This window comes from Natrix helvetica (genome assembly GCF_964273705.1).
Source record: "Natrix helvetica genome assembly, chromosome: Z".
Taxonomy (NCBI): domain Eukaryota; kingdom Metazoa; phylum Chordata; class Lepidosauria; order Squamata; family Natricidae; genus Natrix; species Natrix helvetica.
In genome coordinates, this window is record NC_138554.1 from 141314381 (window position 1) to 141341836 (window position 27456).

General features: G+C 45.3%; 2 protein-coding genes across 2 annotated transcripts; both read left to right on the plus strand.

Annotated features, from left to right (window-relative positions):
- The first annotated feature begins 786 nt into the window (after nucleotides 1-786).
- On the plus strand, nucleotides 787-15675 carry LOC309401194 (uncharacterized protein). Its single transcript, XM_081970256.1, has 6 exons — nucleotides 787-961; nucleotides 3783-3866; nucleotides 9689-9748; nucleotides 12084-12149; nucleotides 12754-12836; nucleotides 15112-15675. Exons 1-5 carry the CDS (start codon nucleotides 887-889, stop codon nucleotides 12811-12813), a joined length of 345 nt encoding a protein of 114 aa, XP_081826382.1. The 5' UTR covers nucleotides 787-886; the 3' UTR covers nucleotides 12814-12836; nucleotides 15112-15675.
- A 996-nt stretch (nucleotides 15676-16671) lies between these two features.
- LOC309401191 (uncharacterized protein) lies at nucleotides 16672-26732 on the plus strand. Its single transcript, XM_081970252.1, has 6 exons — nucleotides 16672-16828; nucleotides 17389-17511; nucleotides 18419-18504; nucleotides 20120-20171; nucleotides 25561-25635; nucleotides 26392-26732. The coding sequence occupies exons 1-6, from the start codon at nucleotides 16724-16726 to the stop codon at nucleotides 26590-26592; spliced, it is 642 nt and encodes a 213-aa protein (XP_081826378.1). The 5' UTR covers nucleotides 16672-16723; the 3' UTR covers nucleotides 26593-26732.
- Nucleotides 26733-27456: the final 724 nt, after the last annotated feature.

The window sequence follows — 27456 nt, forward strand, 5'->3', positions numbered from 1 at the left end:
TTCAATATGAAGGAAGTATAAATAATGATTGTGGTAGTAACGCACGAAATCTATTTGTAACCAATCAACACACTTTCTACAAGATGTAATGAAGGATGATTCTTTTTTTGTGTTTCTGTTTAATTAAAACAATAAAAAAAAGAAAAAAAGAGAGAACATAACACAGTTTACGAAGAGGTCCTATAGATGTGGCATGGTTTGCCAGAAGTGCAACTGAGTGGCATGGCCATAAAGTTAGAAGCCTTAATCGAACTCAAACTTCAGAGTAGAGTTGGGAGGGACCTCAGGGGTCTTCTAGTCCAGCCCCCTGCTCAAGGACGAGATCCTTAGAGGATCATAGAATTCACAGAGTTGAAAGGGAGCTTGGAGGTCTTGAAGACTAGAAGACCTCAAAGGTCCCTTCCCACTCTGTCCTTCTCTGATTCTGTAAGGGTGTCTGCTCGAGTAGGGGGTTGGACTAGAGGACCTCCGAGCTCCCTTCCAGCTGTTATTATATGGTTCTCTAAGGTTCCTCTCCTGCCTTGCATTTCTTTGATCCTTCTTCTTCATCCTCAAAAGGAGTAACTTTGTAGGTAGGTAGGTAGTAAGTGAATCAAGGCTTGTAAGTGAATCAGGGAGAAAGTACGGAAACAGATATCCAAAGCAAACATCTCATTATCTCCTCACCTGATAACTTCTGAAGGTCTGGAGTCCAGCAGGACATCCCTCCAAGTGGCTAATCATTGGCCAGAGACTGAAGGCCATTGCTCGGCCTTATGCTAACAATCCAGATATATCCACAATACCCCATTAACGGGAAACCAGAAGTCAAAGTCCAACGACGGAGCGTAGACAACGCGGCGGGTTCTCAACTCAACCGCTCCTGCCTCCAATTTTGTGGACAAAGATGGCCGTGAAGAAGCTTTGGTTGATCTCGGCCATCTTCTTGGTTTTGGTGGTTGAGACTGCAGTCAGCAATCCAGTGAGTTCACACTGCCAGTGGTTAACGTGGTCGGGCTGGGTGGGTGAGCTTAGAAGACATTTCTTGTGGGTTCGGATTTAGAGTTAGGATGCTCTTCCTCAGTGCTCTCTGAGCTGGGTGGTTTCCCTGCGGACATTTCATGACCCAACTAGGGAACAGCATCAGGGCTAGAAGGGAGTGGGGTTTGCGGAGAGGAGGAGGAGGAGGAGGAAAAAGACGCTGGGTTTTCCTTCCTCTGTTTTCAACTGGCCGAGGGCTAGCAAAACAAACTGAAAGCAAAGCTAAAGGAGAAATGTTTCCCCTTTTGCATTTGAGCATGCAAGAAGGAGAAAAGGAAAGAGGAAAGACGAAGAAAAAGAAAAGAAAGAAAAGATGGGAAGAGAGCAAGGAAGGAAAAATAAGGAGAGGGGGGAAGGAAGAAGAAAGGAGAAGAGGGAATGAAAAAGAAGAGAAGAGAAGGAAGGAAGGAAGGAAGGAAGGAAGGAAGGAAGGAAGGAAGGGTTGTGGCCCTCCAGTAACCAGTGGAGCTGGCAGCAGATTCGGACAGTGAGGAGGTTGGGGAGGAAGATGGGCCAGTCCTGGAGTCTGGGGAAGGCTCGGATGAGGGCTCTGTGTTGGAGGCAGAGAGGGGGCCAGAGCCGTCTACCAATTATCAGCTGCCTTCGGAGTCAGACATCAGTGGGGCAGAAGAACAGCTGGAACCTGTTCCCAGTGTGCGCATGCACAGAGCTGCCAGGAGAAGGGAGCAGCTAAGGAACAAGGGCTGACTCGGGAGTAAAGCCACAGGTGGACGGTGAATGGCCCCTCCAATAGGGTATAAAGAGGAGTGAAAGGGGAGTGGAGTTTGCAGGAGGCAGTTAGTTCAATTCATTAGGGTGAAGATCTGTTCCTGATTTCTTGCCAAATAATTGCTGCAACAGCCTGACGTTTGGAAGATATCGGCCTGGCAACTCTCCAAGACTGATAAAGGTCTGTAGTTGTGAAATCTCTTGAAAGGCTGTTGGCTGAGACTTTGCTGGAGAGGAATTCCCTTTAAACTAAATGATATTGGGAGGCCCAGGTCAGAACAGGAAGGAAGACAGAAAAGGAAGGAAGGAAGGACTGAAGGAAGGAGGGAGGGAGGGAGGGAGGAAGGAAGGAGATTATAATGAGAGTTAGGGAGGGTCTGAGGGAAGTCCTGTCTTAACTTGGACACCACAGGTGCCCCAGGCACAAGTGACGTCTAGTTTGCCACGCCCACCCTGGCCACACCCACACCCACCTCGTGCCGCCCACCCTCCCCCGAGGTCAATCGCAACCCTGATACGGCCCTCAATAAATCGAGTTTGACACCCCTGCCGTATCTGTTCCGTCTCGGTGGAACGTAACTTGTGTCTTCCGAGGTCCTTCACTTTTTGTCGCTTAGCCTCCTCTCGCGGGCCACATACGCTAAGCAAGCACGTATTTCCCCTTTGGATACCTGGCCCCCAAAGCCCATGGGTCTGCCCTCTGACCCAGAGCTTGGGAAACCACGCATATCTGAACTTGTTGCCTTTTTCACCTGCTAGAAGGGTAGATTTAGCAAAGAGGGGGCTCTTCCCATGTTTCTCTCTGCTCCTGATTTCCTAATTCAGCTCGATCCCGAGTGCTGGTTTGTAGCTGTTACTGCCGGACGGCCATTTTGTTACAGTTGCACTGAAGGGAAGTCTTTTGCCGTGAATTTCAGGGGCAATCTGGGACACCTGAGGTACTCTGTCAAAGGTGCCCTGGTTACTAGCTGATTTTTCACATCAACAAGCCATTTTCGGGGAGACGATGGGGTCCTCGGTGGTCTGTGAGATTGTGTGTGTGGGGGTCCTTTCATGAGCCAACTAGGGAACATGATCAGTGCTAGGAGGGAAGGGGAGAAGGAGGAGGACGGTGGGATCATTGGGGATCTCTGAGCTTGATGGTTGTCTTGTAGACATTTCACAACCCAACTTGGGGATATCATCAGTGCTAGAAGGGAGTGGGGTTTTTGGAGAGAAGGAGGGGAAAACAGGGAAAGGAAGAGGAGGAGGAAGGAAGGAAGGAAGGAAGGATGGATGGAGGACACAAGGAGGAAGGGAGGGAGAGAGGAAGAGGGGATGGGAGGAAGGGAGGAAGAACAGAGGAAAAAGAAAGAAAAAAGAAAGGAAACAGTGGAGGTGGATGGAAGAAAGAAAGAAAGGAGGAAGTAAAAAGAAAGGGGATAGGAGGGAGGGAGGGAACACAGAGAAAAGAAAGAGAAAAAGAAATAAAAAGGAAGGAAATAGGGCAAATGTGGAAGGAAGGAAAGAAAGAAGGAAATAGAAAGGGAGGGAGGATGCAAGGCAGAAGAAGGAAGGAAGGAAGGAAAGAAGGAAGGAAAGAAGGAAGGAAAGAAGGAAAGAAAACAAAAGGGGATGGAACGAAGGAAAGAAAGAAGGACTGGGCAGTCCTTGGTGTTCTCTTGAGCTTGCTGGTTTCCTTCCAGAAATTTCATGACCTATCTAGGTAACATCATCAGTGCTAGAAAAGAGTTGGATGTGTTGCAAGGAGGAGGAGGGGGGAGGGGGAAGACTGTGGGGTCCTTGATGCTCTCTGAGCTGGGTTGTTTCCTTGCAGAGATTTCATGACCCAACTATGTAACAACATCAGGGCTAGAAGACAGCGAGGTTGTTTCCTACCTGGACTGATCTGGAATGGGTTTAGTAGGCTCTACTAATCTCAGTCTGAAGAGATGATGGGAATTGTAGTCAGACAGCCGAATTGGAACAGGCTTCCTTAACCTGAAAACTTTCTCCAGCCGGCTGGTAAGGAGGGTGTTTTTCCTTTTCTGCAGGTACGAGAACGAGTTAGAAGAGGATATTATGATCACTGGTGTCGTCGTCACGGATGTTACTCCTCCATCTCGGGAAATATGGAGGTAGAATATAGGGCAGAACCATTCTGGATCCGGCCAATGAGGCTGGGGTTTGCCTCGGGAGCATAGGATCCATTCCCTGGGTTCGAGTCCAGGGCACAGGGACTGAATGCAGGTTGAATCTGCAGGGATGAACACTGTCGAATTTGGCTAGTAACCCAATTCTGAAAGGACGACTTTGCCTTACAAAATCACCCCCTTCTCCCCATAACCCTGCAATTTTGGGGCAAGGGTGTCTACAGTGATTGGTTAAAAAAGAAAGTCACAACAGTGGTGCAACCTGTGGGAGATGACCCGGTTGAGCCCAAAGGAGGGGTCAAACATGTCATCAGTTATGAGTCCCTGCACGCCACAGATAAGTCCAGCCTGCCTTGAATTCCTTCTATTCTTATCTCCCACTCCTTTCCCTTGACCTTTAGTAGGTCAGATTCTTGTAGAGAGGTTAAGTTTGCAATAAATCTTTTTTTTAAATAAAATTTTAATTTTAATTTTGTTTTTGTTTTCAAAACAAACACAACACATAAAATCTTCTTTTTTTGCATACCGTAGAAAGTGTATCAGTTGGTTACAAAAGGCTTTCGTGCATCTCTTCCACAGCCATCAAGCATAATTCATATTAACTCAAGTATTTTAAGTCAGATATTTATACATGTTACCACCATCATACCTCCATTTACATTTGACTATAATTGTTTAAACGTCCTTCATCATAAAATATACCAAAATTTAATAATAACCACATACTGGTATTTCATTTACTATTTTTAAACCCTCCAATAACACTGAATCTTTATATCCTATTCTAGCTAAACATCCATAATACTCAATAACAAAATTTTCTAATCCTTCTTTCCAAATCATTATTTGCAATTTACATTCAATTTCCTTATGTTGTACCCATACCTATATATACCTTGACCAACCGCACTCAACGTGTAGTCCTCAATGGAACTGCATCTACATGGAGGGAGGTATGCAGTGGAGTACCCCAAGGCTCTGTTTTAGGCCCAGTACTCTTCAACATCTTCATCAATGATTTGGATGAGGGAATAAATGGGGAACTCATCAAATTTGCAGATGACACCAAGCTGGCAGGAATAGCCAACACTCCAGGAGATAGGCTTAAGATACAGAAGGATCTTGACAAACTTGAACAGTGGGCACTATCTAATAAAATGAAATTCAATGGTGAAAAGAGTAAGGTTCTACATTTAGGCAACAAAAACGGAATGCACAGGTACAGTATAGGTGGTACCTTGCTCAACAGTAGTAACTGTGAAAGGGATCTTGGAGTCCTAGTGGACAACCATTTAAATAGGAGCCAGCCGTGTGCAGAAGCTGCCAAAAAAGCCAACACAGTCCTAGGCTGCATCAACAGAGGGATAAAATCAAGATTACGTGAAGTGTTAATACCACTTTATAATGCCTTGGTAAGGCCACATTTGGAATATTGCATTCAGTTTAGGTCGCCACGATGTAGAAAAGATGTGGAGACTCTAGAAAGAGTGCAGAGAAGAGCAACAAAGATGATGAGGGGACTGGAGACTAAATCATATGAAGAACGGTTGCAGGAACTGGGAATGTCTAGTTTAATAGAAAGAAGGACTAGGGGAGACAGGAGAGCAGTCTTCCAATATCTCAGGGGTTGCCCCAAAGAAGAGGGAGTCAAACTATTCTCCAAGGCACCTGAGGGTAGAACAAGAAGCAATGGGTGGAAACTAATCAAGGAGAGAAGCAACTTAGAACTGAGGAGGAATTTCCTGACAGTTAGAACAATTAATCAGTGGAACAGCTTGCCTTCAGAAGTTGTGAATGCCCCAATACTGGAGGTTTTTAAGAAGATGTTGGATAGCCATCTGTCTGAAACAGTATAGGGTTTCCTGCCTAGGCAGGGGGTTGGACTAGAAGACCTCCAAGGTCCCTTCCAACTCTACTATTGTATTGTATTGTATTGTTATCATTATCCCTCCTTTATTTAACTATATTGTATATTATTACATTCCCCCCTAATATTCAAAACTTAACTATATCTAACTTAGTTTGTTTATTTATTTATTTATTTATTTATTTATTTATTTATTTATTTATTTATTTATTTATTTATTTATCTTTATATATAATCCAAGACCTTTTATAATCTTCCTTTCATGGGTACCATTCAATATTCAAATCGCATTATTACTTACCATGACATTACACATAGTATACATTATTATCATTATCAATTATTTGTTTAACTATATCTATTATTATCACTAAATTTCACTAGGTTTAGCTAGTTTTAAGTTATATTCTTCCATCTATCAACCTGTATCTTTCCAATAACGAGGCAATCTCATATCTTCTGCTGTTTGTGATATCAGTCCTCTTATCTTCTCTTTAATCAACTTTGTATGGACTCCTCTTAGCAGCTCCTTGCTTATAAGGTCTCTCTTGTAATTTCGATGCCCTTCTTCTGTTTCCTCAATCAACTTATCTATAATTGTCAGCAAAACTATTGCTGAAAAGATTTCTCTCTTTAGGTCCATAACTTCTTTTATTTCTTCTTCTTCTGTATCTTGCCATCTGGAGTAAGTTTCCCCTCCATTTAATTCCTCTTTCAATATTCCTCTCTTTCCATTTTCAGAGACGAACCCATCATCATAAGTATCAGCAGTTTTAATTTCTTTATAATCATTTTCCTTTTCATTTTTTTTTAATTTTAACTGCCGGTTTCTCCATTTGATGAACATCTTCAACTTCCCCGTCATATTTTGCTGTTAAATGGATTAAATGATCCAATTTCTTCTCAATCGTCTTGCGTGTATTTGATAGCTTCTGTATTTCTGAAAATATCTTTTGCAGACTTAAAGCCTCTTTCTCCTGCTGTGATAGCGCCATTGTTTTCAACTATGTAAACACTGTTATTTTAATTTAGTAGCTTTTAATCACCTCTCTCTGGTTAGAAATACCTCAAAGGAACATCTGTTTCTTCTTATCTCTCTCTGTAAACAAGCAATAAGACCTTGAGGTACCAGCCGAGATAGTCTGTGAAAAAAAGTAAAGGTTTTTTTGTTTCCAAACAGAAAGCCTAACTTCCCCATGTTAGCCACAATGCCGCAAATTCTTCCCTTTTTAAAAAGAAAGTGTCTTTTTTGTATTTCAAGTTGAAGAGAAAGTCCAATTCTTAAATGAGTTAAAAAAACATCCACAGTAATGACAGATGAGAGTTTTAGACCATAGGTTACAGAGAGTAGTGAAAAAAAGGAAAATAGCAGAAGAAAGCTTAGTCCGTTCGTTTTAAAGGTCTTACATAAATTCCGTCCGTGAAGATAGCATTGAGAAAGAAAAAAGATAACCCCCGTCAAAAACCATTCCAAATTTAATTCCGCCGCTTATTTCTTCTGTTCTCCAATTTAAATTTATTTTAAGATTTTTATAGGCAGTCACTCTTAAAACAATAAAATTTCTTCACCAGCTGGGAACACTCTCTCTTTCCAAATCCTCCCGCTTTGGAGCCGCCCCGACTTCGTCAGCCAAATGGCTGGATTTTTTGTCACCGGCTTGAAGACTTTCTCTTGGATCAATCAAGGACTTTGCAATGTCCCTGAGATCAGCAAGACGTATTCTTCCTGTTCACCTTCTCTGCGGGACGGTTTAGGTCCATTTGGACCCCCCCCTCAGTGGCAAAAGTGTCAACTGCGATCTCAGAGATCACATGCTGTATCGTCGCGACTTCGGCCCTGCCCCTCCAAGTTTGCAATAAATCTTGATAGTCATTTGAACTGCCTGAATCTCCTCATTTTCCTGGCACACATCTATCTATCTATCTATCTATCTATCTATCTATCTATCTATCTATCTATCTATCTATCTATCTATCTATCAATCTATCTATCATCCTCTGTCTGTCTGTCTGTCTGTCTGTTATCTATCTATCTATCTATCTATCTATCTATCTATCTATCTATCTATCTATCATCTATCTATCATCTATCTATCTATCTATCTATCTATCTATCTATCTATCTATCTATTTATCATAATTTATCATTCATCATTTAATATCTATCTATCTTTATCCACCCATCCATCCATCCACCTTTATCCATCCATCCATCCATCTCTCTCTCTTCTCTCTTTTTCCCTCCCTCCCTCCCTATCATCTATGTCTGCCTGCCTGCCTGCCTGCCTGCCTGCCTGCCTGCCTGCCTGCCTGCCTGCCTGCCTGCCTGCCTGCCTACCTACCTACCTACCTACCTACCTACCTACCTACCTACCTACCTACCTACCTACCTACCTACCTACCTATCTATCTATCTATCTATCTATCTATCTATCTATCTATCTATCTATCATCTATCAATTATCTATCTTCTATTATTTATCACCTATCCTTCCATCTTTTGTGGGAGATGACCAGGCTGTGCCCAAGGGAGGAGTTAAAGGCATCATCAGTCATGAATTCCTGCGTATCCACAAGCGAATCCAGCCCACCATGCATGCATTTCATACCTCCCACTCATTTCCCTTGACTGTTAGTAGGTCAGATTCTTGTAGAGAGCTTAAACTTGCAGTAAATCTTGATACTCATTAGAATTGACTGAATCTCCTCATTTTCCTGCACTTGACATATCTATCTACCTATCTATCATCTATCTATCTATCTATCTATCTATCTATCTATCTATCTATCTATCTATCTATCTATCATAATTTATCATTCATCATTTAATATCTGTCTATCTTTATCCATTCATCCATCTATCTTTATCCATCCATCTATCAACCCATCTCTCTCTCCTATCTTCCTCCCTCCCTCCCTATCATCTATGTCTGTCTGTCTGTCTGTCTGTCTGTCTGTCTGTCTGTCTGTCTGTCTGTCTGTCTGTCTGTCTATCTATCTATCTATCTATCTATCTATCTATCTATCTATCTATCTATTATCTATCTTCTATTATTTATCATCTATCCTTCCATCTTTTGTGGGAGATGACCAGGCTGTGCCCGAGGGAGGGGTCAAAGGCATAATCAGTCATGAATCCCTGCGTATCCACAAGCGATCTTAATCCAGCCCACCATGCATGCATTTCATACCTCCCACTCATTTCCCTTGACTGTTAGTAGGTCAGATTCTTGTAGAGAGCTTAAGCTTGCAGTAAATCTTGATACTCATTTGAATTGACTGAATCTCTCGATTTCCCCAGTGCTTGACATAACCAAAGCTCAGCAGTGCAGTTACAAAAAATAATGGTGGTCGACAGCTTGACCTTTTTGACCTAGGAAGCCTTTTGTCTGGGACAAAATTCAAATTCTAATGGAATCCCTCAGCTTCTGAAGCCACATCTCCTTGTGGTGGATCGCAGATGACAAAAAGGCAGTCTTTGCGTCTTCTGTGTGAACCTCTGGAGACCCCTGGATCTTACATGGTCCTTAACTCTCCTTTGCTTAACCCAGGTGTCCCTACTCCCCAGGCCGCAGCCCGCTACCGGGCTGCGAACTCTGTGGAACTGGGTTGCAGAAGTGGCGGCCAAGCACGTGTGCATCCTCAATTGTGTGAGCAGCAAGCAAGTATGAGAGCACACGCTCAATTCGTGCAAACAGTGAGCAAACATGGGTGCGCGAGTGGCATGCGTGCGTGTCCATCATTTAAGCAAATGAAGCTGTGCACGCTTGCCCGCCATTCGTGTGGAGACATCCTCTCCCCCCACCTGGCCAAAAAGGTTGGGGAACTCTGGCTTATTCCCCACTCTGAGCGTTTTTTATGCTAATCAAATACATTTTGCACCTTGGGAGGGGCTGCCCCCAAGTTCTAACAGACTTCTAACGCCTGTTTTTCCCCCCAGCTGGTGGAATCACTGACATTTGACTCGGCCAACTTCCCGACTCGTCAACCTGCTATACAGGTATGTGTCAAGGTTCCGACTGACGAACCCAACCCAGCAAGCCCGCTCGAGACCATCCAATCTCTAAATGTAAAATTTTATTGAGTACATCATTTCGGCACGGGGGAAGCCAAACCAGCTCTGGCTAATTCCTGCGCAATCCACACACTTCAAGTATAGCATTCCCCCTCCCACTATTAGTGCAGGTCACACTGTCCAATTAAGGGTCAGTGTATTGTTATGAGAAAATGCCTCTGGGGTTTGGCAAAGACCTGCGTAAGTGTCCTTGGTTCCCAGGACTCGTCTTCTTGATGTCTGGAGGCTATGTTCCATTTCCCCCTTCCTCTCCCCGATCCCTGGTTTGTTGGCAAGTTGAGAAGCGAAAGTGGTTTCAACAGCATAAGCGTGCTTCAAACTTGACAGTATGTCTAAAAAGGCAGGGGACCCACGTCAAGGAGCCGGTGCATTCCCGTGTTTTTCTGCTCCCGTTTCCCAAATTTACCTTGGGTCCGTAGTGCTGGCCATCTTGCTCAGCTAAAACAAGCATTACCCTAAGTGCCGTGATTAGAGACAGTGGATGAGACCAGCCACCACCAACCATTTGGGAGCCGCCGACCAGTTCCATGGACAGGGGTTTTTCTGCGGACCGAGGAAGTGTGGTTTTGAATGCTGTCCACGTGCCACGCATGCATGGATGGGGCTTCGCTTGCTTGTGCAGACCGGCTGCTGGCAGGCCGTGGACCGTACCGATCTGCAGACCAGGGATTGGGGCAGCCTGGATTAGACACTTTTTATAAGAGACTGGAAACCATTTGTGGGCTTTTTACGCATTAAATAGAATTACAGATGGTTAACAGAGGGATTTGAAGGAGTGGAGCGGTGGCCTAGAGATGGAGCTCTTGCCTCACAATCAGGAGGCTGTGAGTTCGATCCTAGGTAGAGGCAGATATTTCTCTCTCTGGGCACAATGAGAATATATATCTGCAGAACAAAACTCCGTACTGGCAACAGGAAGGGCATAAGGCCAGTAAACACTCAACTCCATTCCGTTGTCCCGACTCCACCTGCAAAGTATTACGGGGTCATTAAATGATGAACAACAACAACGACAGAGGGATTTGAAGATTAGTGTAGTGTTTGGACATCTGTTGACTGCTTTTGTTCTTTTACATATATATTATGATTAATATATTGGTTCGATTTGATTATTTAGATAGATAGATTTCCACCTTTGGAATATTTGTTTATTTTGCACAGCATTTTTGTAAAATATGGACGAGAAAGCTTTTAACTATGTGTAGTTACGTAAGGGGAAGAGACCCATAAAGATGAGGGAGTCAAGTTACAAAGCAGGACAAGAAACAATGGATGGAAACGAATCTAGGAGAGAAGCAACCCAGAATTTAGGAGACATTTCCTGACCGGCAAAACAATTAACCAGTGGAACTGCTTGCCACCAGAACTTGTGGATTCTCCATCACTGGAGGCTTTTAAGAAGAGACTGGGCAACCATTTGCATGAGCAGGGGGTTGGACTAGAAGACCTCAAAGGTCCCTTCCAACTCTGTGATTCTGTAATTCTGTCAGGGTCACCTGCTTGAGCAGGAGGTCGCACTAGATGAACTCCAAGGTCCCTTCCAGCTCCATTCAGCAGCTTGGCATGCAACTCCCTCTTTCTTCTCCCAGCTGGATGACCTTGAGGCAGCATCGCGAGAAGGTGCAGTCTCTACTTTCGATTCCCCAAGCGTGCCTCTCCTCATCCTTCCTCCATAGTCCTGGCCTCTGGGCTATGGACCAAAGACAGATTGTTAGTGGCAGTCTGTCATTGCCTAAGAGTGTAGGATATAAACCCTAAAGTGAGAGCTGACAGATAGATCAGGGGCTACTCAAGTGCCCCTCCGTTCTCCAGGAGAGCGGTTCTTAATTAACTTGGCATCTGCCTTCTCAATCCATCCATCAGAATAGAGATGGAAGGGATCTTGGAGGTCTTCTAGTCCAGCCCCCTGCTCAAGCAGGAGACCTGATACCATTGCAGGCAAGTGACTGTCCAGTCTCTTCTTCCAAACCTCCATTGATGGAGCACCCACAACCTCTGGTGGCAAGCCGTTCCACCGGTTAATTGTCCTCCCGGTAGGAAGTTTCTTCTCAATTCCAGGTTGCTCCTCTCCTGGATGAGTTTCCATCCGTCGCTTCTCGTCTTGCCTTCTGGTGTTTAGGACAATGCTCCCCCCTCTTCTTTGGGGCAGCCCCCCCCCAATACTGGAATGCTGCTATAGTGTCCTTCTTTTCTCCAATCTGGTGAAGTCGCAGTCTTTCTCTCGTTTGGGAGACTCCCTTAGTGTCCTCTCCTTCCACAGAACCCAAGTGTCGAAGAATTCCAGACGTATCCGACACCCCTTTGGGAACTATTCCAGCGTTTCAAGGTATGTTTGGGATTGAAGAGAGTCCGGGTTGGGTGGGGAGACTCTGCGCACAACAAGTTCCACAGCCTAACTCGACAACTTGGGGACAACTCGGAAGCCAGCAGTTCCTTGCCCCTTGCTTTGGCTCCGGGGAGGGGTGGTGGTGGCAGAGGTGGTATTCAGCTGGTTCAGACTGGTTCACCCAAATTGGTGGTGGAAATCGTGGTTGGGCCTGCCCGGCTCTATGCCGTCCTATTTAGAAGGACTTCTCCTTCCTCTGTGCAGAAAAGTCCCCAAACTCGGGATGGGGTGGGTGGGTGTTTGCGCATGCTTGGCTGTCGGTAGTTTGGTGGGGCACTGAGTCGTTTCCACATCGAGTTAGCCAGTACGATTTGTTCCGTACTGACCCTCCCGCGCCGAGTCAGCAGGTCCAAACCAGCTGCCCCCACCAGGCGAATGGCCGCGTGGCTGTGCCGAGTCAACCGTGCCGAGTCAGCAGGACTGAGCCAGATGCGCCAAGCTAGCCACACTTACCCAGTCACGCCCACTTGGCCGCTGTGAATCGTCCCATTCCACTCCCTGCTAACCAACCCCACACCCGCCGTTTTGACCTTCCCTTCTGCAGCTTCACCTTCCCGCTCGTGTGAACGTGCCCGAGGATGACGAAGACTACGGGGCAATTTGATGCGTGTCAATTCCGGCACACAAGTACGTCAAAGAGCCGAAGAGGTGTAGAAGGGTTTCGGGATGGGCTTGCAGGGATTCAAAGGAGTTTCTTTTTAAAAAAGATAGTAATTTGATTCAACGTTGGAATTGAAAAGGTAAAAGCTAATGCAAACACTTAAAAAATATGAAAAGAATACAAAGAAAAAACAGAAGGCGCAGAGAAGAGGAAAGAACAAATAGAGAAAGAAAGACAGGAAGAAAGGAAATAGAAAAGAAAGAAACAAGACTATTGATTTATTGATTTATATATTTGCTTTTATTGATTTACTAAATTATTGATTTATTTATTTTCTGATTTATTGATTTACGGATTTAATGATATATTTATAAAATATATTGGCTGACCATCTTACCTCAGAAAAAGCCTGGGCGGCTTACAATAATGAAAAATAAAAACTGAAGATAGTTTATTTATTTATTTATTTATTTATTATTAGCACTTATATACCGCCCCCTCTCCCGAAAGGGACTCGGGGCGGTGTACAGTCCGTATTAAAAAACACCAAATAAAATACATGTATGCATAGGAGGAGGATAAAATAGACCAAAACTGTACAGCTAATAAATAAACAATATAAAATTTAAAATATCATACAATTTATACACTATCCCTCTAAAAGCCAGTAAAAAGTATATGCCAGGGGGGGTAGACGTTGTAAATTATGCCAAACCAGCCAGTCGGAACAGGTGTGTCTTCAGTTTCTGTCGGAAGGAGCGGAGGTCAGTAGTAGTTCTAATGTCGGGGGGGAGGTCATTCCAGAGGGTTGGGCCCATCACAGAGAAGGATCTACTCCTAGGTGTCGCCCGCTGGCATTGCCTAGCGGACGGCACCAGGAGAAGGCCCTCCCTGTGTGAGCGGATAGGTCGCAGGGACGTGTGTGGTAGGATGCGATCCTGCAGATAACTAGGTCCTCCGCCATGGAGCGCTTTAAAGATGGTGATCAATACCTTGAAACGCACCCGAAAGGCTACAGGTAGCCAGTGCAGCTCGCGCAGGAGAGGTGTTACGTGGGAGTAACGGGTACTTCCCATAATAACCCGCGCGGCTGCGTTCTGAACTAGCTGCAGTCTCCGGACGCGTCCCAAGGGAAGCCCCATGTAGAGGGCGTTGCAGTAGTCCAGGCGAGACGTCACCAGCGCATGAGTGACCGTGCGCAAGGCACTCCGGTCCAGTAGGGGGCGCAATTGGCGCACCAGGCGAACCTGGTGGAATGCCCCCCTTGCCACGGCTGCCACATGGTCCTCCATTGACAGCCGGGCATCAAGGAGGACACCCAAATTGCGCGCCCGCTCCACAGGGGACAACTGTTCGCCCCCTATGGCCAGCGATGGAGTCAGCTGGCTGAACCGAGGTGCCGGCAACCACAGCCACTCGGTCTTGGAGGGGTTGAGTTTGAGTCTGTTGTCCCCCATCCAGACCCCGACGGCCTCCAAACACCGGGACATCACTTCGACAGCCTCGTTGGGGTGGTTTGGGAAAATTGAAAAGAAATATATTTGTAAAAGTATGTCTGTCTGTCTGTCTGTCTGTCTGTCTATCTATCTCTGTCTATCTATCTATCTATCTATCTATCTATCTATCTATCTATCTATCTATCTATCATCATCTACCCCTTCAGTAATTTATCATCAATCATTTAATATCTATCCATCTATATTTATCCATCCATCTATCCATCATCTACCTCTCTCTCTATCCTATCTACATATCTATCTATCTATCTATCTATCTATCTATCTATCTATCTATCTATCTATCTATCTATCTATCTATCTATCTATCTATCTATCATCTCTTCAATAACTTATCATCAATCATTTAATATCTATCCATCTATATTTATCCATCCATCTATCCACGTCTATCTCTATCCATATCTATCATCTATCTATCTATCTATCTATCTATCTATCTATCTATCTATCTATCTATCTATCTATCTATCTATCTATCATCTATCTGTCTATCTATCTGGATATTTTTGTATATAGTTTATAGCAGAAGTGTAATTTTAGAGAACAGAGTTGGAAGGGACCTCAGAGGTCATGTAGTCCAACCCACAGTAAGCATGATTGTGTAAAAGACTAATAATAAACACAGTCACGCACTAAACCAAGATCCTTGAAGGAAGCGATAGGTTGTGGGTTGTGAGTGGTCTGGATGAGGAAGAACCCCCAAACAGATAGACTATGCTTCGATCTGGATGCTTTCAGGATCTTGACTGGTATCTTCCAAACTTTCTTACTTTTCCTGCAGGCTCTGGGCTTAAAGATCAGGACAAGGAATTCAACTCTGCTTTCACAATTTCCTCCCAATAATCTATTCCCCACACAGGGAGTCCTTGACTTACAACAGTTCGCTTAGCAATGGCCCCGAACGACGGGACCGGTGACCCTTTTCTCACGCTTACCACTATACTCATGTGATTTGGATGCTTGGACAGCCGACTCACATTTATGACGGTCGTTATACCCCGGGGTCACGCAATCCCCCCTTTTGCAACCTTTCGACCAACAAATTCAACAGGAAATCCCAATTCACTTTAACGACCGGGTGATTTTCTTAACCACCGCTGGGATTCCCAGTGAGAAAAAATTGGGAAAGGGGACGAAATTCACTGAACCCGTTTCTCACTTAGCAACACTTGGGTGGGGCTCAACTGGGGTCATAAGTCGAGGACTAGCTGTATGGCGGAGTCTCCTCTTCCGGATATAAGCATGAAGACAAACAAGAATCTGAATCTCAAATCAAGATTATGCCTTTTACAATCAAACAATACTCAACGGACCGATTTCGCAAATAAAGAGTTCAAATTCTGAATTTTCACCCTTTCGCTTGTATCATTTACAAACATGGTTTGAATTTACTTCCTGTCCTGCTTACATGAAGATTTTCCAGAAAAACCTGTAGAAACCCTGGTCTCTCTCTCTCTCTCCCCTCCCTCTCCCTCCCCCCTCTCCCTCTCGCCATAATCCCTTCTGAGTATATTGAGAGTTTCTCCATATCTGGTATCTGAAACGGTCCACCTTTAGGTCTGGAGAAAAAAAAGCCAAATAAAGAAACCAAACCCGCTTTCTAGATATAAGAGATCATGTTGACCATATTTGGGGTGAAGGGGTAGCATCTTCCCATACTTGAGGGGCTGTCACAGAGAATAGGGGGTCATCCTCCAAAGCACTAGAAGGTAGAAGAAGAAACAATGAATGGAAACCCATCAAGGAGAGAAGCTACCTAGAACTAAGGAGAACTTTCCTGAAGGTGAGGACAATTAACCAGTGGGACATCTCTCTCTCTCTCTCTCTCTCTCTCTCTCTCTCTCTCTCTCTCTCTCTCTCTCTCTCTCTCCCCCCCCCCCCCATAGCTCCTCCTGAGCAGGTTGAAGGTTCCTCCACATCTGGGATGTGAAATGATCCACCTGTAGATCTGTCTGGAGATCAAACCACATAAAGAAACTAAGCCAGCTTTCCACAATTGAGAGATCATATCTGGAGGTCTTCAAGAAAAAACTGGACAGGAAGATTTGTCAGAATGATATGGGGTCTCCTGCTAATAGGGTTGGACTAGAAGACCTCCTTGTTCTTCCTTTCCCCTCTGAAGTCCAGACTTCCTTGATTCACCTCTTCCATTATCTCCCGCTCTGAAGGCCACGTTTTTTCCACCGAGTGGCCTTTCACTTCTGGGGGTCGAATGGAAAATTTCCATGGTCCCATCCCTGAATTCCTCTTCCATCCAAGTTAATCCTTTTTGTAGGATATTGGTTAATTTTTAACAGTCGTCCAAGGCGCCTGGGCTCCTCCTCTTTGCTTCTTCCAGCAGATGTTCAGGCTGAAGGGAAGATCTCAGAAAGATCTTTTGGGGGTTCTCCAGAATGGAGTCCCGGCTGTTGTGGGTCTGGGTTGCCACCGTGGTCGTTGTGGGCTTTGCTGACTTGTCAGATGGAGAAGAGGGAGCAGAGGAAACCGGGGAGACAAAGGTTGGTACAATCTGGGGATAGGAATGTAGGCCTCATCTCAATTTGTCAGTAGACCTCTTGGCCAGGACAAGAAGCAATGGATGGAAACTCATTAAGGAGAGAAGCAACCTGGAATTGAGGAGGAATTCCCGGACAGGGAGGACCGTTCACCAGTGGAACAGCTTGCCACCAGAAGTTGCAGGTGCTGCAACACTGACGGTTTTCAAGAAGAGACTGTCTGAAATGGTATTAGGTGTCCTGCTCAACAGGAGGGATTGAGCTAAATGACCTCCAAGGTCCCTCTGTCATTCTGTCATTCTGTAAGGGTTTCCTGCATGAGCTGTGGGTTGCACTAGATGACCTCAAGGTTCTTTCCAACTCTATTATTCTATAATTCTGTAAAGGTCTCCTGCTTGAACAAGAGGTTGGACTACAAGACCTCCGAGGTCTCTTCCAGTTCTATTCTGACGGAAGTGTATCCCGTGTCTGCCAGACAATAAAGGGCTGAATTTGACCCCCGGGGGAGGGAGGGGGCCGTTGTAAAACAGCCAAGTCTTCTCTATGACCTCTCCGTCCTGCAGGGCGGCCGTGGTGAGGGGAGCAGGGCAACCGTCCGAATAATCCGGACCACCCAACGGAAGCGATGGAGACCTTACCGGTTGGGCAGCCTCTCAGCTCTGAGCCGGGGGCTGATGAAGACTGTGGTGAGTGGGGCTGGGCGCTTTGGTGGGGACGCTGCTCCTCCCACGGGTCTTCAGAAAGTGGCAACCTGGTCCTTGGCACGGCAGGGCATGGATTTTGGGGTGGAACATGGAATCAGGGATGGGTAGCTGGACTCCAAAGCTGGCAGTTCTTGGACTGAAGGGGTCCTTGGTGCTCTCTGAGCATGTTGGTTTTCTTGCAGACGTTTCATGACCCAAATAGGGAACGGCGTCAGGGTCAGCCTGTATGGAGCTTCGTGGGGGGGGAGGAGGACAACTGTGGGGTGTTTGGTGCTCTCTGAGCGTGGTAGTTTGCCTGCAGACATCTCATGACCCAACTAGGTAACACCATCAGTGCTAAGAGGGATGGAGATTTGCTGAGAGGGGAGGGGGGAGGAGGAAAAGGAGGAGGAGGAAGAGAAGGAGGAGCAGGAGGGGGAGGTTCTGCTCGGTTCTTGGTAGGGTTCTTGCAGACAACTCATGACCAAACTAGGTAACATCATCAGTTCTAAGAGGGATGGAGATTTGCTGAGAGGGGAGGGGGGAGGAGGAAAAGGAGGAGGAGGAAGAGGAGGAGGAGGAGGAGGAGGGGGAGGGGGGAAACGACTGCTCGGTTCTTGGTAGGGTTCTTGCAGACAACTCATGACCAAACTAGGTAACACCATCAGTGCTAGAAGATAGTGGAGTTTGTGGAGAGGAGGAGGAGGGGGGGAAGAACTGTGGAGTTCTACAGACATCTCATGACCCAACTAGCTAACATCTCAGTGCCAGAAGGGCGAGGGGTTTACTCTTATTTTCATATACCTACGCTTGGGTCCTCTCACTGTGGTTTGGGAATGGTGGCTCTCCGGCTTTCAAATCCTGGTAGGACCCTGTGAGCATCTCCTCCCGCTTCCTTTGATCCTCCCAGAGTCCTCCGCAGGAGAAGAGAGAAGGCAGCGCCCCCCGACAGGCAAGAGAAGCCAGTGGCCTCCGGCTGGTGTCGCTTAACGCCAGGTCCGTGGTGCATAAGGCTCCCGTCATTTACGACCTCCTGAGGGCAGAGATCGACCCCCAGGCGCGTCACTTGTGGGGTGCCCCAGGGGTCGGTTCTCTCACCCCTCCTGTTCAACATATACATGAAACCGCTGGGCGAGATCATCCGTGGTTTTGGGGCACGGTATCATCAATATGCTGATGATACCCAACTTTTCATCTCTACCCCAAACCACCCAAACGATGCCCTCGACGTGATGTCCCGATGCCTGGAGGCTGTGCGGATCTGGATGGGGAGGAACAGGCTCAAGTTCAATCCCTCCAAGACTGAGTGGCTGTGGTTTCCGTCATCCCGATTTGTGCATCTTGTTCCAACTTTGATGATAGGGGGAGAAATTTTAGCCCCCTCAGAGAAGGCTCGCAATCTGGGAGTCCTCCTGGATATGCGGCTTAGTTTAGAAGAACACCTGACGGCCGTGACCAGGGGGGCCTTTTACCAGGTTCGCCTGGTATGCCAGTTGCGCCCCTTCCTGGATCGGGATGCTCTGTGCACAGTCACTCATGCCCTCGTCCTTTCTTGCCTGGACTACTGCAATGCTCTCTACATGGGGCTGCCCTTGAAGAGCACCCGGAGGCTTCAGCTGGTCCAGAATGCGGCTGCGCGGGTTGTCATGGGGGTACCTAGGTGCTCCCATGTCACACCCCTTTTAGGCGGCCTGCACTGGTTGCCGGTTGTTTTCCGGGTGCGATTCAAGGTATTAATTATGACCTTTAAAGCGCTCCATGGCTTAGGCCCAGGGTACCTGCGAGACCACCTACTGCCACCAGTAGCCTCCCACCGTCCAGTACGATCCCACAGAGTTGGCCTCCTCAGGGTGCTGTCGGCCAGACAGTGTTGGCTGGTGACCCCCAGGGGGAGAGCCTTCTCTGTGGGAGCCCCTTCCCTCTGGAATGAGCTGCCCCCGGAGCTTCGCATAATCCCCGACCTCCGGTCCTTCCGACGCGCCCTAAAAAGTTGGCTTTTCCAGCAAGCCGGCTTGGCCTGTTAATATATATATATATAAAGAGGGCAAAACTCACTTAACAACTGTCTCACTTAGCCACACAAATTGTGGGTCAATTGTGGTCATAAGTCAAGGACTACCTGTGATCCTCATACAGGCAGTCCTCAACTTATGATGGTTCACTTAGTGACCATTTAAAGTTACAATGGCCCTGAAAAAACTGACTTATGAGGTTTTTTCACACTTACGACCATTGTGGCATCCCGTGGTCGTGTGATCAAAACTGAGATGCTTGGCAACCGAATCGCAGCGTCCTGGAGTCCCACGATCCCATTTTGCGACCTTCCGATCAGCAAAGTCAACAGGGAAGCCAGATTCACCTAATGACCATGTGCCTAACTTTATTAATTGTGGTGATTCACTTAACGATGGTGGTGAGAAACTCACTCAACAACCCTTTTGCTTAGCAACATAAATTGTGGGCTCAATTGCAGTCGTAAGGCCGAGGACTCCCTGTGGATCGTCATAGCTGCAAGTTTAGCGACAGAAATGTTGAAGATTGCTTTTGGTCGTATGTCCGAGGACTGCCTATATATCCTGACCGTGTTGTTTTGACTTCTTTTCCCCGACAGTCTCTGGAATCTTTCCTGCTCTGGAGTTAAGAAGAAAGAATCAAGTGGGAACGTAATTGTGGGAATGTGCTCTTGCCTGCTGGGTTTGGGGGGTCTCTGCCCATCCAAGGTGGATTTTTGGGGAACCCACAGCATGATGGGAGATTTCGTCAATGGGGGAAATATTTCATTAAATCAGTGTTTGATCACTTTAAGAGGGGAGGACTTTTACTCCCAGAATCCCCCATTCAGCAATGCTTTAAGAGGGGAGGACTCCAACTGCCAGGATCCCTCATCCAGCATGTTTTAAGTGGACTTCTACTCCCAGAATCCCCAGCTTGCATGCTTTAAGAGGGGGGACTTCCACTCCCAGAATCCCCCATCCAGCTATGCTTTAAGAGGGGAGGACTTCCACTCCCAGAATCCCCCATCCAGCTATGCTTTAAGAGGGGAGGACTTCCACTCCCAGAATCCCCTATCCAGCTATGCTTTAAGAGGGGAGGACTTCTACTCCCAGAATCCCCCATCCAGCTATGCTTTAAGAGGGGAGTACTTCCATTCCCAGAATCCCCCATCCAGCTATGCTTTAAGAGGGGAGGGCTTCCACTCCCAGAATCCCCCATCCAGCTATGCTTTAAGAGGGGAGGACTTCCACTCCCAGAATCCCCCATCCAGCTATGCTTTAAGAGGGGAGGGCTTCCACTCCCAGAATCCCCCATCCAGCTATGCTTTAAGAGGGGAGGGCTTCCACTCCCAGAATCCCCCATCCAGCTATGCTTTAAGAGGGGAGGGCTTCCACTCCCAGAATCCCCCATCCAGCTATGCTTTAAGAGGGGAGGGCTTCCACTCCCAGAATCCCCCATCCAGCTATGCTTTAAGAGGGGAGGACTTCCACTCCCAGAATCCCCCATCCAGCTATGCTTTAAGAGGGGAGGACTTCCACTCTCACTATCCCCCATCCAGCTATGCTTTAAGAGGGGAGGACTTCCACTCCCAGAATCCCCCATCCAGCTATGCTTTAAGAGGGGAGGGCTTCCACTCTCACTATCCCCCATCCAGCTATGCTTTAAGAGGGGAGGACTTCCACTCTCACTATCCCCCATCCAGCTATGCTTTAAGAGGGGAGGACTTCCACTCCCAGAATCCCCCATCCAGCTATGCTTTAAGAGGGGAGGACTTCCACTCTCACTATCCCCCATCCAGCTATGCTTTAAGAGGGGAGGGCTTCCACTCCCAGAATCCCCCATCCAGCTATGCTTTAAGAGGGGAGGGCTTCCACTCCCAGAATCCCCCATCCAGCTATGCTTTAAGAGGGGAGGGCTTCCACTCCCAGAATCCCCCATCCAGCTATGCTTTAAGAGGGGAGGTCTCCCACTCCCAGAATCCCCCATCCAGCTATGCTTTAAGAGGGGAGGACTTCCACTCCCAGAATCCCCCATCCAGCTATGCTTTAAGAGGGGAGGACTTCCACTCTCACTATCCCCCATCCAGCTATGCTTTAAGAGGGGAGGACTTCCACTCTCACTATCCCCCATCCAGCTATGCTTTAAGAGGGGAGGACTTCCACTCCCAGAATCCCCCATCCAGCTATGCTTTAAGAGGGGAGGACTTCCACTCCCAGAATCCCCCATCCAGCTATGCTTTAAGAGGGGAGGACTTCCACTCCCAGAATCCCCCATCCAGCTATGCTTTAAGAGGGAAGGACTTCCACTCCCAGAATCCCCCATCCAGCTATGCTTTAAGAGGGGAGGGCTTCCACTCCCAGAATCCCCCATCCAGCTATGCTTTAAGAGGGGAGGGCTTCCACTCCCAGAATCCCCCATCCAGCTATGCTTTAAGAGGGGAGGACTTCCACTCCCAGAATCCCCCATCCAGCTATGCTTTAAGAGGGAAGGACTTCCACTCCCAGAATCCCCCATCCAGCTATGCTTTAAGAGGGGAGGACTTCCACTCCCAGAACCCCCCGGCCAGGATGCTTTAAAAGGGGATGACTTCCACTCCCAGAATCCCCCAGCCAGCTATGCTTTAAGAGGGGGGGACTTCCACTCCCAGAATCCCCCATCCAGCTATGCTTTAAGAGGGGAGGACTTCCACTCCCAGAATCCCCCATCCAGCTATGCTTTAAGAGGGGAGGACTTCCACTCCCAGAATCCCCCATCCAGTTATGCTTTAAGAGGGGAGGACTTCCACTCCCAGAATCCCCCATCCAGCTATGCTTTAAGAGGGGAGGGCTTCCACTCCCAGAATCCCCCAGCCAGCTATGCAGTCAATTCTGAGATCGGTAAATACTTGTGGGATTGAATGGAAGTGCAGAAGTGGCCTGAATCTGAGATAGGCAGCAAAGGAATTAGATTAGATCAGATCAGTAGTGGGTTCCTACCGATTCAGCCCGGTTTGGCTGAACCTGCAGTGGTTTGGCGGCTTGGGTCGCTGGAACCGGCAGCAACCCAGGCCTGCCATGCCCCCGAACTGGTTCTCCAGGTGGCGCTGTAGGTGCCACCATTTTGTTTTTGGGTTCTGCGCCTTTCGCAGAACAATTTTAATTGTACTGCGTATGCATGCAGAGAGTACACACGAGCGAGCTGGCAGTAGTGCCAGCCAGAACCCACCCCTGGATTAGACAGACAGACAGATGATAGATGATAGATAGATAGATAGATAGATAGATAGATAGATAGATAGATAGATAGATAGATAGATAGATAGATAGATGATAGATAGATAGATAGATAGATAGATGATAGATAGATAGATAGATAGATAGATAGATAGATAGATGATAGATGATAGATGATAGATAGATAGATAGATAGATGATAGATGATAGATAGATAGATGATAGATAGATAGATAGATAGATAGATAGATAGATAGATAGATAGATGATAGATAGATAGATAGATAGATGATAGATAGATAGATAGATAGATAGTTAGATGATAGATAGATAGATAGATAGATGATAGATAGATAGATAGATAGATAGATAGATAGATAGATAGATGATAGATGATAGATAGATAGATGATAGATAGATAGATAGATAGATAGATAGATAGATGATAGATAGATAGATAGATAGATAGATAGATAGATAGATAGATGATAGATAGATAGATAGATAGATAGATGATAGATGATAGATGATAGATAGATAGATAGATAGATAGATAGATAGATAGATAGATGATAGATGATAGATAGATAGATGATAGATAGATAGATAGATAGATAGATAGATAGATAGATAGATAGATAGATAGATGATAGATAGATAGATAGATGATAGATAGATAGATAGATAGATAGATAGATGATAGATAGATAGATAGATAGATAGATGATAGATAGATAGATAGATAGATAGATAGATAGATGATAGATGATAGATAGATAGATGATAGATAGATAGATAGATAGATAGATGATAGATAGATAGATAGATAGATAGATAGATAGATGATAGATGATAGATAGATAGATAGATAGATAGATGATAGATGATAGATAGATAGATGATAGATAGATAGATAGATAGATAGATAGATAGATGATAGATAGATAGATAGATAGATAGATGATAGATAGATAGATAGATAGATAGATAGATAGATAGATAGATGATAGATGATAGATAGATAGATAGATAGATAGATAGATAGATGATAGATGATAGATAGATAGATGATAGATAGATAGATAGATAGATAGATAGATGATAGATAGATAGATAGATAGATGATAGATAGATAGATAGATAGATAGATGATAGATAGATAGATAGATAGATAGATAGATGATAGATAGATAGATAGATAGATAGATAGATAGATGATAGATGATAGATAGATAGATGATAGATAGATAGATAGATAGATAGATAGATAGATGATAGATAGATAGATAGATAGATGATAGATAGATAGATAGATAGATAGATAGATAGATAGATGATAGATAGATAGATAGATAGATAGATAGATAGATAGATGATAGATAGATAGATAGATAGATAGATGATAGATGATAGATAGATAGATAGATAGATAGATAGATAGATGATAGATGATAGATAGATAGATGATAGATAGATAGATAGATAGATAGATAGATAGATAGATGATAGATAGATAGATAGATAGATGATAGATAGATAGATAGATAGATGATAGATGATAGATAGATAGATAGATAGATAGATGATAGATGATAGATAGATAGATAGATAGATAGATAGATAGATGATAGATAGATAGATAGATAGATAGATAGATAGATGATAGATAGATAGATGATAGATGATAGATAGATAGATAGATAGATAGATAGATGATAGATGATAGATAGATAGATGATAGATAGATAGATAGATAGATAGATAGATGATAGATAGATAGATAGATAGATGATAGATAGATAGATAGATAGATAGATGATAGATAGATAGATAGATAGATAGATAGATAGATGATAGATAGATAGATAGATAGATAGATGATAGATAGATAGATAGATAGATGATAGATAGATAGATAGATAGATAGATAGATAGATAGATGATAGATAGATAGATAGATAGATAGATGATAGATGATAGATAGATAGATAGATAGATAGATGATAGATGATAGATAGATAGATGATAGATAGATAGATAGATAGATAGATAGATAGATAGATAGATAGATGATAGATAGATAGATAGATAGATGATAGATAGATAGATAGATAGATAGATAGATAGATAGATGATAGATAGATAGATAGATAGATAGATGATAGATAGATAGATAGATAGATAGATAGATGATAGATAGATAGATAGATAGATAGATAGATAGATAGATAGATAGATAGATGATAGATAGGTAGATGATAGATAGATGATAGATAGATGATAGATAGATAGATAGATAGATAGATAGATAGATAGATAGATAGATAGGTAGGTAGGTAGGTAGGTAGGTAGGTAGGTAGGTAGATAGATGAGAGAGAGATAGGAGAGAGAGATGGATGAATGGATATAGAGAGTAGATGAAGGAGAGAGGGAAGGATAGATGAGAGATAGGTGAGATCAGTGGTGGGATTCACATTTTTTTACTACTGGTTCTGTGGGCGTGGCTTGGTGGGCATGGTGTGGCTTGGTGAGTGTGGCTTGGTGGGAGTGGCAAGGGAAGGATACTGCAAAATCCCCATTTCCTTCCGATCAGCTGGGACTCGGGAGGCAGTGAATAGATGGGGGCGGGGCCAGTCACTGGTGGTATTTACCGGTTCTCCGAACTACTCAAAATCTCTGCTACCGGTTCTCCAGAACTGGTCAGAACCTGCTGAATCCCCCCTCTGGGTAAGATAATAGAAGAGAATATGACAGGATAGGACAGAATGGAATTTTATACAAAATAGAATAGAATTGATTTTCATGATGCCTCCTAGTTCTCTCGTGTTCCTTTTGCTTTCTGAAGCCTGGTGATCCAGAGGCAGCCATTTTCAATGAAACAGATGTTTTCCCCCTGCCAACCCTGGAATCTGGCAAGTTGGTACGTTTGCTTGTGGAGAAGCTGGAAGGGGAGGGGAGAATTAGAAGGGACCCTCTTCCTGCCTCGACAGGATGGGCGGCCTATTGCCTTCGGAAGTTGTGGGTACTCCATCGCGGGAGGTTTTAAAGAAAAGACTGACAGCCATTTGTCTGGAATGATACAAGGTCTCCTGCTTAAGCAGAGGGTGGGTATAGATGACCTCCGAAATCTCTTCCAACTCTGTAATTCTGTAAGGGTCTCCTGTTTGAGCAGGGGGTTGGACTAGGAGATCTCCAAAGTCCCTTTCAACTCTGTGTATTCTGTAAGTCTCCTGCTTGAGCAGTGGGCTGGACTTGATGACCTCCAAGGTCCCTTTCCCACTCCAGGAATTCTGCAAGGATCTCCTGCTTGAGCAGAGAGTTGGACTAGAAGACCTCCAAGATCCCTTCTAACTCTGTTTTCAATTCTGTTAACATGGGTAAACAAGGGATAAAGCTTCAATTGCCCCATCCAAGCCACCATCTTGACCATTTTCACTTCCTGCAGGGAATTCTGGGAGTTGAAGTCCACCCAACCTAACCTCTCAGAGGTCGAGAAACACCATTCTAGGACCTGGAGCCCACCTAATTTAAGGCGTCTATGCTAGTGTGTCTCCACCTTGTCTACTTGAAGACGGGTGGACTTCAACTCCCAGAATCCCCTGGTCTCTTTGAAGGGATCCCTCGACTCGTCTGGAGGACCTATAATCCACTCCCTTCTCTCGTTTTCATATTGTAGGTTGAGCCAAGACTGGACCGGAGGACCAAAAGGGAATCCTTGACCCCGCGCCGAGGGAGGAAGCGAACTGGGCCCAGGCCCCCCTGCCGAGGTTGCTATTCCTGGTTGACCATTGTGGCTCCACCTGGGCAAGGGGTCCACAATGAGACTTCAAACCAGAGCCTCTCAGAATCAGAGGAATGGTCCAGTGAAGAGGATTAGCCCCCATCTCACCTCGTGGGGTGGCTTGTTTTCCTGCACCCCCCAAAAATCTGGGAAAACTGGATCCCCAAGAGCCCCCTGACCCTCGAATGTGTGAAATTATCCCCCCAAGAAAATGCAATAAAAGGAAAAGTTGGAAAAGGAAAAACAAACTCTCTCTCTTTGTATTAGATGAGCATGTGTGCGCCGTGTGCATTGAAAACGTGGATCGGGCCATAATCTGGATGGAGGGGGGGGGTCACCATTTTCACATCTCCCATGGATCTGGCACCAGAAGTGTCTTGTTCGGCACTGTTCTGCCATGAAGCCCGGGGGAGAGAGGGAAAATGGAAGAGAGAATGCTTAGTGAGGGAAACTGAAAGTCACCAATCTAAGTGTGCCTCTCAGAGACTGCGCTTCAAGGCCATTTTCCCCAGGAAAGGAATGGAGGCACAAGACAGCCTGCACTCAGAACGGCCATTTCAAAAAACATCTTCTTTGAACGTGATTGGACAATGGAGTGGGGTGGAGGGAGCAATGATGGGATGTGCCTAAGACGGGGGAATGTTCCACCCAGGGATTTGCCGCCTGCGAACTTCAGTTCTGGCTTTGCTTTACCATAGTCCACTTGACCGTTAGTAGACTATCCCTTTATCGACCAATGAAGTTAAAGATCAGTTTGGCTTAAAGGTTCAAGTTGGGGCAGGATTGACCTTAGGCCTTGCCCAGCCTGTACAATGTTTACCTATTGTAAGGAAAAAATGCCTCTCATTTCATTTTATTTATAATAATAATTATATATAATTATTATATTTCATACTTCTTTTACCGCCCACCTAGCTACTTAATGGAAGAGGGGTTCACTTAACAACGGTGGCAACAGAG

Excerpts from the sequence above, each read along its gene's own strand:
- LOC309401194 (XM_081970256.1), top strand. The coding sequence starts at position 887 with ATGGCCGTGAAGAAGCTTTGGTTGATCTCGGCCATCTTCTTGGTTTTG. Across the intron at positions 3,867-9,688 it reads CCATCTCGGGAAATATGGAG|CTGGTGGAATCACTGACATT; the intron begins GTAGAATATAGG and ends TTTTCCCCCCAG. Across the intron at positions 12,150-12,753 it reads AACTATTCCAGCGTTTCAAG|CTTCACCTTCCCGCTCGTGT; the intron begins GTATGTTTGGGA and ends TCCCTTCTGCAG.
- LOC309401191 (XM_081970252.1), top strand. The coding sequence starts at position 16,724 with ATGGAGTCCCGGCTGTTGTGGGTCTGGGTTGCCACCGTGGTCGTTGTG. Across the intron at positions 17,512-18,418 it reads GGGGGCTGATGAAGACTGTG|AGTCCTCCGCAGGAGAAGAG; the intron begins GTGAGTGGGGCT and ends TGATCCTCCCAG. Across the intron at positions 18,505-20,119 it reads CTGGTGTCGCTTAACGCCAG|TCTCTGGAATCTTTCCTGCT; the intron begins GTCCGTGGTGCA and ends TTTCCCCGACAG.